Source organism: Trematomus bernacchii, unplaced genomic scaffold (assembly GCF_902827165.1).
Source record: "Trematomus bernacchii unplaced genomic scaffold, fTreBer1.1, whole genome shotgun sequence".
NCBI classification, from domain to species: domain Eukaryota; kingdom Metazoa; phylum Chordata; class Actinopteri; order Perciformes; family Nototheniidae; genus Trematomus; species Trematomus bernacchii.
In genome coordinates, this window is record NW_022987447.1 from 1329490 (window position 1) to 1342556 (window position 13067).

Here is a 13067-nt window from a genome sequence, read left to right on the forward strand (position 1 = left end):
GCAGAGACATGGGCTCATAGCAAGCAGGCCTCACTAGTAAAAATACAAGGACTGCACAATGCTGCCAAACACTAAGTGCAGAACATTATTCAGAGGCATTTTTTAACTATACATGAACTCACATTACACTTAGGAACCAACCATGTAGTTTCAAATGACAGTAACTTCAGATTCAGTACAACACACAGTATGTTTCTGACATTTCTGGATCAAGGACAGACAAGTACAGGAAATGAGAAGAAAGAAACCTATGAACACTTCCAAAGGACTGTATGATCAACAATGCCTTCAGCTTGAGTGAATGGTTTGTTTAAAGCCACAGTTGAGCAGGTCTTATGGTATTAAATCAGGTGTAACTGGCTCCTACTGAGAGCGGTCTCCTACACAACTAGTGATCCTTTGTTAAGGTAATACAAGAGAAGAAGAAGTCAACAATTACACTGGAAAAATATATGTATGTTTATATTCATATATATAGCATCTTTAAAATCTATTTATACAGAATGTATATATAGTGTACTAATGGCCATCTTGGCAGAGAAATAAAGGCATCTGAAACAATCACCGCTCTCTGATGCCATGGTCGCCCGGGACCAGACATTTGTTACATTGCAGAAATACGAAGAATCAGGAAAGAAAGTGAGTTCTTTTTTTCTTCTTTTTTTAGTGGCACTTTGTGCATCAAAAAATTAAAATCTAGAGTAAGGCTACAAGGGTGTGTATGTTTATCTGATAGAAGTTTGTCAAAGGAGGCCATCCTACAGTTTCCTCGATATGTTGCTGTGTGTGTGTGTGTGTGTGTGTGTGTGTGTGTGTGTGTGTGTGTGTGTGTGTGTGTGTGTGTGTGTGTGTGTGTGTGTGTGTGTGTGTGTGTGTGTGTGTGTGTGTGTTTTACACCCATACATCCAGCCTGAACCACTGTTGGATCACAGCTCTATATATGTACCATTGTGCTGATGAAAGTATAAATAAGACAGAGTTAAGAAGCATCCATGGTACATTACAGAGTTAGGGTGAGCCGGTGCTGGCCGCTACAAAGCGCTTGGGAGAGGTAACATTTTTCATTTTTGAAAATAACTTTTCCTGGTTTTCTTTTACCTGACAAAACAACACACAGAGAGCAGAGAGCAACAGAACACTTGTTAGTTTCTTTTCTGTCTTTACAATCAGCTGCTGGTATGTCTAGGTATAAGCCTAAGTAATCAAACAGTATTTGTATTGATTTTCTTTATTTAAATATTAGCAGTGGAATCTTTAAGACTACTCAGACTCAACCGTTACATCACAGAAATAAATAACAAAATAAATATACAGCCATATCAGTCCATTTCTTTCATATTAAATAAATAATAAATACATACTTTCTTTTTTTCTCAGCAGTGGGCTTCTGAATGTAGCAGTAACAGAAATAACATTGAACAAAACAAAAAAATAAAAACAAGAACAACCCCAAAAGATTTTTGTAAAATTATCAAAAGGTTTTGTCAGTTATAAAACATCTGCACTTAAAAAGGTTTTTAAAAAGTACTCAAAACAAAATATGCCTCTTCAGTTCTCTATATAGTTTCTTAAAATATTAACTGAGACATCTGCAAATCGCATGATAATCAGTAAGGATGCTTTCGTGTGTGTGTGTTTTACAAAACAAAGTTAATAAATAGATTGCTTCAAATAAATAAACCTCAATAACATAAATGGCAATAAGTTACAATTTAAAAGTTCACAAGTTTAAATAATTAATATATATAACAATAATTAATGTACGAAAAAACTAGTCATTGAAATGAAGTGCAATTCCTATGTCCATAAATACTATTGATATGACTAACTGAATTTGAAATGTGTGCACACTATCACTATCATAAGTTCAGTAAAGGAAATCTAATGCTTGTATAATCATGATATCGGCTGTCCCGTGGAAAAGAAACACCATTCACTGTTCCTGGAATAGTCACATGACCTTACTTGAAGATTATTTTCCCCCTGCTAAACTGAGTCAACATTGCGCTGTTGACATCTTTTCCGCAGTAATACCGCAAAGCAAACACACATTCAGTGTAGTGCGTGCTTCGTATTGCCGGGGCGTGTGTGGTCATGAATCAGAGAGCTCGGGAGAACACACACACTCGCCACAGTGTGTGTGACAGGACAGCACTGAGAGTCAAAACGTCCTCTTCACGTTCAGGCAATCCTGTGTTCACGCTCCTCCGAGTTTCAGTTTGATATGAAGCTGCCCAACAGTGAAACCCTCTCCAAAAACAGTTAAGGACACAAAAGAGACAACAGGTAAACATACAGCATAATAAAATCCCCAGATGCAGTTTGTAGTAACATTATTCTTCTTCCCATCCATCCTGACTGAAGGCTCCCAGCAGCAGCATGGTGTGGATTTTGGTCCGCGTCACTTTTCTTCTAACAGTGCTCCCTGGGTTTATTTTTTTTCTTCAAAGTTGCCGTTTTATTTAAATAACCTGAATTCCCTTTTTGTTTTTGAATCATATTTCAATATATTGTAGAGTATTTCAACATCTCTCCTCCATCTGGCCGTCGCTCCGTCTCCTCCGTCACGCTCCTGCGCTCCAGGACAGGCCTCACACTTTGATGCCTTTCACAGCTTGGTTGATGCTCTCCAGCAGAGCTTTGTTCTCGGGGCTCTGGAAGCAGTCCTTGTTGGTGTACATGTCGGTCAGCGTGCTCACGTAGCTGTCGAAGTTCTGCTCCGTGATGGGCTCCTGCTGTGTGAGCAAAACAACAACCGGTCTCAGCTGAGAAGAGCAGGGGCAGGAGGATGGCCTGAAAACACTCAGCATCACCTCGAAAACACATAGGAACTATGAGGAATGGGAACAGCGGTGCATTCTGGGGCAGCACAGCCATCTTTGAAGGACAGTAGGAACATGAAGAAAGTCCTGCCGAGATACACCAGCACATCAACTGCTCTACACACTGGACCATGTTTATGCCCCTTTCCGACATAAAGCTCTCCCCCGCCTCACTGCTGCTACTCTGTTTCTTCTTGCACTACTATAATTATTTTATTTTATTTGTTTTATTGACTGATTGATTGATTGATTGATTGTTGGAGCCTGTGACTTACATTTTTCATTGTATAACTACACTGTAGCTGTGCAAATGACAATAACGCCTTTGAACTTTGATAGCGTCTATAGCAACGGCAGCATCTGTCCAAAATATCTATCAGCTTTCACCAGCATCTGTCAGCTGTTATGCATATGAAACGAATAAAGTATGTGCAAAACATAAATGTCCTTAAAAAGAGAAGCATTTCCCAGAGACAGAGGAGCGTAATACTTGAATAAATGAATTAGGAGGAGAATGATCGATGACAAATGATTTTGACAACTTGCCACCGATCGCTGTTACTGATGTTGGCGCCTCTCTGCTGTTTGAAGCTAGTTCCTACACCTGTCGCCAATTTAAAAAAGTAAAATATTGGCAGGTCGTTGTTTAAATTACAAATGTATGGGTACATGACCTTCAAATCTACAGGTCCAATGTCACCTATACAGTCATCTGGACAAATGTAAAGTAGCTAAAGTTATGCTAACTAAATGTTAACAAAATGGTGGCTTATCATGCTTGACTAAAGTATAGGAGTAGGAGTAGTAGTAGTAGTAGTAGTAGTAGTAGTAGTAGTAGTAGTAGTAGTAGTAGTAGTAGTAGTAGTAATAGAAGTAGTAGTACTAAAGTAATTATTTGTCTTATGGTATTAGATCCGGTGACACTCAGCACATTTGGCGTCTCTTCCTGATGTCAGCTGAGTTTCCCTTGCGAAGTTTCCATGTTGTAAAGGAATGAAACGTAATCACATGGTCCTTTTTTTCTTTTCGTTTTGCCTTTTGGTCATGAATTAACTTTCACAGCTACACAACAGTGCCTATCAACCATGTTAAAAAAGTTTAAATTGAAAGGGTTAATGCAACATTGTTGTTGCAATTGGTTGCGCTCGCCATTATTCTTCAAAGATGGCCGACTTGCTGTTAATGACGTCAGATTCCTATTCCCTAAAATAAAGGTGTGTGTGAACACTCACCATGTGTGGCAGGCGGATGTTGGCCAGGCTGCGGATGAGAGCGCAGCTCAGCCCGGACAGCTCCATGAACAGAGCCTCGTTCTGCTCCTCGATCATCTTGTTCTCGTGCTCAATGCTCTTCAGGTTCATCTCCATGGAGGAGATCTGCAACACAGCAACAGGATTACACAATGCTACTAATTCAGATATAAGGGTGTAATCTTTTTTTAACAACAACATCCAGCACCTGTTGAGCAAAGAGGACCCAGCACCGCCTGCTTGTGTAAATATAATGTAAAGTTTTATTATACTGTTGGTTGGAATATTGCCTTTTTAAAGTATAGAATTCGCAGTAGCGCGTTCAAACATACTGTTTTAAATTAGCCAATAGAGATAGAGATCAATGCTTTTTGTAAATGGCAGCCATAAAAACTAGAGCACCGTATAGGAAAGCAAATTGAGGATGCAGCAGTGTTTCCCCTATATACAAATACCGGCAGTGCAGCGCCGCTGCTAGGGGGCGCCAGCCAGGTACTAAAAAAAATAAAAATAAAAATATAATTTTTTTTAACTTTATTTTTTTTAATTAAAATAATAATATTACAATATAATTTTTCATTTTTGATTGTTTGTTATGTGGATTTGTAGTATTTGTGTTACTGTATGTTCAATAAAGGTGTATTTTTGCTAAATCTTGAGACATTGCCACTGTATGTACTGGCAGGGCCGATGTTTTGGCATAGGCGACATAGGCGGTCGCCTAGGGCGCCAGATCTGGGGGGCGCTGCGCTGGTAGCTCTGGGAGGGGAAAAAACATTTTTGACCTCCGCGCTCACATTATGCTGGGCCCACGTGCCTTAGCACCGCTGCTATGACTCCATCCTAGGGGAAACACTGTGCAGTCACAGGTTCTGCTCCTTTCATGAACTCTCTTAACGTTAACAACATGGAATATCACTTTCCTTAGTGTGGCTATCTAACTTTTGCCAAATTAGCAACCACTGTGGCCCCTCGTGGTTATTACAGCATGTTAAATGCTTAACTTGTAGTACAACAGTAGCAGAAATAGAGAGAAACTATCAGTGAAATAACTGAATTAAATCTGTGCCAATCCTGCCATATACTCAATAAACCATCATAGTTTTGCCACCATTTGTCATCGTACGCTACGGGTCATAAGTAAGGTTGCAACAGCAAAAAACCTTGAGATTATGAAATCCAGCAAGTTTGTGTTTTATTACTTAATATTGGTAAGAAAAAGGTTGTTAATCCTTTTGAAAGTCTTCCTAATTGGGAATAAAACAAATGTTTTAGGTTTCTTATTGTTCAACAATATATTGTATCACATGTTTAAGTGACTGAATTGGTTACCTAAAGGCTCTCATAAGACTCACGTCAGCACTTCAGTCCTGTAAGAATTAATCACGCGTTCATTTATTTATAGGTCAAAGTAAAACAAAAATAGACACACACCTGAGTCTGCAGGTTCTCCATGTCTGCCTCCATTTCATTGTTGGATTCATTCAGGTCATTAATCTCTTTGTTGAGCTGCTTGATGTCCTCATCGTTGTCCAGAACTAAAGAAGGAGACAGAAACATTAGAAACTCTGCACCAAACTTCTTACATTAACACTTGTGCTGTGTAGTTAGCTCTAGAAACAACACACATTGATAGACACAGGTCTCCATATACTTTGATATTGATTGATTTTCAGTTTTAATCTTACCATCACCGGCTCTGAACTTCGTGCTCAGATAGTCCTCTGAGGAGAACTTGGCCTTCTTCTTGGCGAACAAAGCTCTGGGGCACCCTGAGAGGCTGCAGAAAAAAAAGACACATGTTAGTAATGTCATCATCAAAAACTTGTAGGCTATGTTTTTTTTTTTAAATGTTAATTTTTATTTTATTATTATTATTATTATTATTATTATTATTATTATTATTATTATTATTATTATTATTATTATTATTATTATTATTATTATTATTATTATTATTATTATTATTATTTGTTTAATCTCTCAAATTGTATCAGTGTCCTTTGTTGTGAAGCGCTTCGAGATTTGTCTTGGCAGATGAGAAGCGCTATATAAATTAAATGTATTATTATTATTATTATTATTTAATTTCAACTGGCAATATCAAAAATCAGCACATTGTTTCCTTGTGACTTAAAGTAATTGTTGCGGAAATATTATTTTAGATTGCCAGCAAGTATTCAGCTTAGCTTAGCATGATCACTGCAGTGGCTTTCTGGAGTCTTCAGACGATGACCCTATTTCTCACGTTATATTAATACTTTCCTGATGAGTATATTTTCTGTGGTTGTAGTAAAAAAGTTAAAGCAGGGTATGTGTTAGGGGTGGATTCCTTGCCTTGGCCACAGCGTTGTTCTCAAAGATATTTGGAGTTGAATGTACATTGCAAGCCAAGCTTGCTAGCACTATTTCTAGCGTCTCCACCCTCCCTTCCAAATATGGTCACCTCTTGTCCCAACAAAACAACATGGGGGTGGCTAAAATACCAAGCTTGAGACTTCAAAACTGATGGCGGCAAACCGATGGAGTCTTATATAACACAGCATATTGTTGCATTTTTTCTGGCAAAAACAAGAAACTGGTTTCCATATTTTAATACTTTTAAAGTTGCTGGAATACTATTTAAAAGGTTGGACTCAATATTGTTTCAGCAGCTCAAGACAAGGAAGTTCCTCATACTTTTTGACACATTACTATATTTGAATGAGGGGTGGTCCCTGTCAAATCAAGTCTAAATGACCAGAAGACCCAACAACAGGCCTTGAACTGGTCCTTAGTTTTAGTAACAGACACATCACAGTGCATGCATCTTACCTGCGGTGTGTGAGGAAGGTCCCGTTGGCATGTCCGGAGCCGTCGCACCCTGGGGTGGGACAACTGGGCCCCTCTGTCTTGAAGGCCTTCCAGTTGAAGGGTGTGCCGTTCAGCATGCCCTCCTTCTGCCTGCGGGCGGCCAGCGGACACCCGTAGGCACTGCGGTGCGTGGCGTACTTCCCGCTGATGTGACCCAGACTGTCGCAGCCCGGCACCGGACACCTGCAGCGAGGAGAGGAGGGAAACAACCAGAGAGGTGCACCAAGAGGAAGAAGAAGAGTTGAAGCCAGGCAGCAGGGAAATAAAGAAAGAAAGAGAGAAGGAACAAAGGTTAGAGAAGGAGAATCCCACATATAAACTATAGAGAAAGTTGAGAATATATTTTAAAAAACAAGTTATATACTTTCTCTACTGGGCCAAATTCATAATTTACATCTATTTTTGAAATATTATTTATGCAATGAATAATATTATGAATGCAACAGCTATTAGGGTTCAGAACAATCTTTTATCAACATGCTGGTAAATTAACTGTTTTGTGTGCAAATGCAATATGAAGCCCATGTATTCTTATGTATTCACACTACTCTTTGATACTCTACCATGAACTACATTCAGAGTCAGTCAGTGTATTTCCCATCAGTAAAGATTCAGTTTGGGGGGGCAGGTCCCTACCTCTGCATATGATTCACAATGACTTTCTCTCTCTCTTTTTTCTTATTGCATTTTACTTTTACCGTAAGCCTCGCTAAAAGCAGAATTATGTCTTTCTGAGCAGTACGAACTTTAAAAGCTCGGAGTCCTCCTGGTTGTCCTTGGTAGGAGTTTTAATTCCACTTTTCTTGGCACGCGGGCACCCAGAGATACTGAAAACAGAAAGTATGGAGTTGATAACAAAGGGTTGAAAAAAGGTCTGTTGATTGCTTGTTAAAGGGAGAGCACATTATCACGAAGAATAAATTTACAGAGGCTGTTCAACCAAATTACAAACCAAATCCACTCAAAACGCCCATTATGGCCGAAAATAGGATAATGAAAAGGTGTGGAAATGTGCGAGTATGTGATCCCTGACTAAAGCTACCATGAACTAGGCCTCTCTGAATATGTGTGTGTGTTTGTGTGTGTGTGTGTGTGCGTGTGTGTGTTTGTGTGTGTGTTTGTGTGTGTGTGTGTTTGTGTGTGTGTTTGTGTGTGTGTTTGTGTGTGTGTGTGTGTTTGTTTGTGTGTGTGTGTGTGTGTGTGTTTGTGTGTGTGTGTGTGTGTGTGTCCATGTGTGTCCATGTGTGTCCATGAGTATGGATGTGTTTGTGTGTGTGTGTTTGTGTGTGTGTGTGTGAGTGTGTGTGTTTGTTTGTGTGTGTGTGTGTGTGTGTGTGAATGTGTGTCCATGAGTATGGATGTGTTTTTGTGTGTGTGTGTGTGTGTGTGTGTTTGTGTGTGTGTGTGTGTGTGTGTGTGTGTGTGTGTCCATGTGTGTCCATGTGTGTCCATGTGTGTCCATGAGTATGGATGTGTTTTTGTGTGTGTGTGTGTGTGTGTGTGTGTGTGTGTGTGTGTGTGTGTGTGTGTGTGTGTGTGTGTGTGTGTGTGTGTGTGTGTGTGTGTGTGTGTGTGTGAATGTGTGTCCATGAGTGTGGATGTGTTTTTTTGTGTGTGTTTTGTTGGTTACCTTCTGTGGGAGGTGTAGTTTCCGGTGATGTGACCTGAGCCGTCACATCCTTGGGTCGGGCATCTGAGGGTTTAACATTTATAAGAAGGTCAGCATACAAACAAATAATCTAGAAAATGTCATTTTGCAGATGAGAGAAATGGTCCTTTACTAATTCTCTTATTCACTCTTGTGAGCAAAGTCTGTTTAAAATTCATTCTGTTCAGGCTCTCAGCCAGTTCTTGTGTCGCTCTAAAAGAAAAGTCTACTTTCTAGTGAAGAGCTACATAATTACAGTTTCATTTCACATTTACATGAACTGATTAAAGTAAAAGCAAGCATAGTCTAAGCCAGGAAAAAAAAAATGCCATGACAGATGCAGCAGCAGAGGCAGCAGCCAGCAACAAAAGATAAGATAACGTCAGCAGAACAAAGCATTGTGGGACGGTGTCAGTAGCGTTGAAGTGGCGGTGAAAGGCAGCGGAGGTGTAGAGCAGACATACTTGAGTTCAGGGGTGTGGGCCGCCATGAGGGACCGAAGGCTCTTATCAGCGAGAGGACACCCAGACAGACTGAGGGAGAGGAGAGAGAGCGAAGGACAGGCAGAGGAAGAGAAGGAAGAGGGGCAGCGAGTGTGGGGGGGTTGGAAGGAGAGAGAAGAAGGACGTGAGCGAAGAGAAATCAAGAATGCAAGGCATACCAAGGTCATTTAGGAAGAAGAGGACAGACGGCAAGAGGTAAATTACTGATGCATATCAAAGTCTATGACCGCAGTCGCTTCCCGGGCTCACGCTACATTATTGCCTCTGGCATGTGAGGATCAAATAAAATATTTGAATTAGTCGTGGTGCGCCCACTTTGGACTCAGGTGCAGAGCAGAAGACTCTCAGTAGAGCTAACATTCATGCAAGACTTTATTCAGAGAGCACTATAACGCTGTATCAGCCAAATAGATCTGCAGTGGAGCTCACCTGCGATGGGAAGCATAGTTTCCAGTGATGTGACCGCTGCCATCACAGCCAGGTGTAGGGCACCTGCAGGGGGGGACAACAACAAGGAAACAGAGAAAAGACAGAGGGACTGTTTTTAGACACAGGGTTTTTTTGGAATAGGTTTTTGGTAAGAGGCCGGAAGTTTTATTTTCCATTAGTTATGGCATTCTATCATTGTTTGTATGTTAATATTAGGTCTATTTCCCTTTCTGCAGAGCACTTGTTACTTACGCGAGAAGATCTTTCTTGCTGTCCTTGGGCAGGAACTTGACCTTGAAGCTGGGGGTGGTGACCTCTCCCGGGTACTTCCTGTCCTCTAGACAGTCCTGCATCATGTCACAGTCCTCAGCGTCTGACGAGACAAACGACTGGCCCGTGTGCTCCATCTGAGAAATGAGATTAAAAGGATTAGCACAATGTGCTGCTAATTCCTCTGTTTATCATTTAAACTGGACTGTATTATATTGACTTTTCTAGACACATTGTGAGTGATGGCTTTCTTGCAACAGTTAACAGTACGTATTTGTATACAAGCAAATAAACTTTGCAAACCCCCATGTGCACACAAGTCTGATCCCTATTCTCTTTTTTTAGACAAATGATTACCAAATGCAGTGTCCTCGTAAAAAATGTACACTCAAAGCCCTTTATATTTCTTTTTGAAAAAGTTCAAAGGAGTACAGATTTGCATATGCCAAAGTCAGGATGGTGCAATGCACCTGACACACCACCTCTGTTTCACAGTGCAATGTTTTAACTGTCACAGTAACTCTTGCATGTCAGTGAAATAAATGAATAATAGAAAGAGGAAAAGGGGACAGGAAGAGGGATTGGAAGTGATGTAAACAAGCACGAGTTTCTCATTCAAAAAGCTTGAGGGGAATTGTGTTTATTTATTGCAACACTTCCTCTGTGACTAATAAGGCAGGGAATGTGTGTGGAGCTTGTGCTCAGTGTGACTCTGACCTCCTCCAGGTCCTCCTCCCTCTGGCGGTTGGGCTTGGTGTAATCCAGAGGGCCCTCCCACACCTCCTGCTTGTAGGTCAGGAGGTTCGGAGACGTCATGCTGCTGCCATCGTGATGGAGCGAGGAAGAGGAGGAAGAAGGGTCCGGGGAGCGGACCCCGGGGCTGGACAGACTTCCCTCCCTCTTGATGGGCTTCTTCATGCTCAGGTCGAGGGTGCCGTTCTCATCCACCTCGATGTCCACTTCCTGGAAGACACAGGAGATACTCAGGATCGAGGCCGTATACTATATCTAATCAACACCTCAAAATATAACACGGTTGAAAGAGTAATAAAAGGTACACTGAAAAAACTGAAAAGTTTACTGATTATTATTATTATTATTAGGTTTAAATATAAAATATTAGGTTTAACCTGTTAAGCCCCAAGCCTGTTTTTCAGGTCTCAGACTTGAAAATGACATTTCCAGAACAAATGACCATAACTACACTTCTAAAAGGGGAACATTTATAATCCTTTTTCTCAAAGTAATGATAAACCTGTGAGTTGGATGTAGAAAAGTCAGAATCAATATAGATGTTTTTTATTTTAAAGAAAATTCAGATTGAACATAGTAAAAAAATGTAAATTATAGTGTCCGTCCAAATATTCTTTTTTACTTATAGTGAAAACTACCCTTGGATGATGGGTTACTAGACTAAAAGCTTTAGGAATCCAAAGTACAACATATAATAAGTACCCTGTATCAAGATTGATGCAAAACAAGTGACATTTGACCTTTTTAGGGAGCTTTAGAAAAATAAACTCCACCTCTGGGGTCATTTGGGTGGAAATGGGCGTTTTTGCCGTTTCTCTGGAACCCATTGGTCGATTTTGATGATTGACATCTCTTTTGAACCGTTAGAGCCAATATAATCGAAGGGGAATTTCCACATACACACCAACGTTACCATTGAGAAATGAGAGCTATGCGCACGCAGTTTGCCCAAAGCGAAACCTATCTTACGCTCTGAAATCTGAAAACTTAAAACTAGGTTTATTGCTGATGGATTATCAGAAATCATTTCAAAGTGACACAGACACATTGGATTAACCTATGGATTAACCTTCAGCAGCGTTTTTATCGTTTTAATGCCATTGAAGACAACTTTTGATCAGACAACAACGAAGGTAAGACATATTGCCGTGTTTGCTACCTAATGCCACGTGTTGTGATGTCTGTTTTTGTTTCTCATTTCGCGAGTTCTTATCATGGAGTGATGATACATATACCTATCGAATCTGTGTAATCTCACGATGCTAGTCGATGGGTTGGATTTGTATTTACGATAAGTAATAAGGGTTTTATGAGTGAGTTCTGTGCTAACGGCGTTAGCATTTTTTCGCTCAGGGCTAATTCAGAGGCTCAGCGTTAGTCTTGTGTTTTTCTTTGCTAAAAATGGTTCATATCATCAGTTAGCTGAGCTTCTTCCCGTTACATGGATATGAAACATTCATAGTTTATTAAATATTAAGAAGCCCTCAGACCAGTGGCGTCGCCTGGCCTGGGCATCCGGGGCTTTAGCCCCGAATGTTTTTTCTGTAGCCCCGGACAATTCTCCCTCAATAATATAATACATTAACTGTGCTTTACGTGAACCTCATCATGACACTAGAGAGGACGGCAGGACTGTAATTTCCCGTGTTCAGTGAATGCAACAGAGGCATGACACCAGACCAATCAGAGAGTTGCATGGAAATAAACGTGTGCTTGTGTCATTCAAGCTCGGCTCTGTGTGTGTGTGGCAATAGCGCATTAGTGTGATAGAGAGAGGGAGAAGGAGAGAGAGAGGGAGAGAGGGAGGGGAGGAGAGGGAGAGAGGAGAGAGAGAGAGGGGGAGAGAGGGAGAGAGAGAGAGAGAGAGGAGAGAGAGAGGGAGAGAGAGAGAGAGAGAGGGAGATAGAGGGACCGGTGCCAGCAGGGATCGTGTTGTTAGCATCTGGTTAGCTAGCTGCGCTAACGGACATAAGGAGCTGTTTCCACAACAAGCTGGAGGAGAGTCCTCTCCAGTCAGACTGAGAGACTCAGTGAGCTAAAGGACTCTCTGAGTGTTTAGATAGTTAACTTTAGTCTCAGTTATCTCAGTGGGTCTCAAACGGTTTGGTCACAAATTATTCAAAAGATTATTTCCGTTTATATGATCATTATAGTTATAAAAAAAAAGAGCATAAAGGAAAAACAGTTATGAAATACTATAAGACAGTAAAACAAGAATAGAGTTTAAAAGGGGAGTGATTTGTAAAATATCCATAAAGAAAAAGTAAATCTGTTTACAGTTCTGTTTCATATGGATGTTGAGAGATGTATCCATAGATCTCTTCATTTTGCTCTCAAAGTGCACCAGATTGATGCATTTCATTTCAATATTTAAAAAAAAATCTTCCCGGGGGAGCATGCCCCCGGACCCCCCTAGAGGAGGTGAGGTCCGCCCCCCACTCATAAAAAATAGCACTTTACCTCTGCCTATATGCCGTGAGCTGATTATCGAGCCTTCATTGTTACAGTCGCGGGTGTACTGTGTATGTGCGTGTGGGGA

General features: G+C 40.6%; 1 protein-coding gene across 7 annotated transcripts in view; it reads right to left on the minus strand.

Moving 5' to 3' along the window:
- Positions 1-16: 16 nt before the first annotated feature.
- The window catches only part of myt1b (myelin transcription factor 1b), a 139985-nt gene continuing 126934 nt past the window's right edge, over positions 17-13067 (minus strand). For 3 of the 7 annotated variants that reach the window (XM_034142510.1, XM_034142519.1, XM_034142527.1), the window contains 11 exons: positions 10493-10738; positions 9758-9912; positions 9506-9568; positions 9038-9106; positions 8556-8618; positions 7672-7752; positions 6887-7108; positions 5761-5852; positions 5507-5610; positions 4055-4198; positions 17-2735 (listed from right to left, as the gene is read on the minus strand). In XM_034142510.1, the coding sequence (XP_033998401.1) occupies positions 2592-2735; positions 4055-4198; positions 5507-5610; positions 5761-5852; positions 6887-7108; positions 7672-7752; positions 8556-8618; positions 9038-9106; positions 9506-9568; positions 9758-9912; positions 10493-10738 (1383 nt within the window). In that variant the 3' untranslated portion in view covers positions 17-2591. The remainder of the gene's footprint in view (positions 2736-4054; positions 4199-5506; positions 5611-5760; positions 5853-6886; positions 7109-7671; positions 7753-8555; positions 8619-9037; positions 9107-9505; positions 9569-9757; positions 9913-10492; positions 10739-13067) is intronic. The other 4 variants (XM_034142536.1, XM_034142545.1, XM_034142553.1 and 1 more) reach the window with 4 other exon arrangements.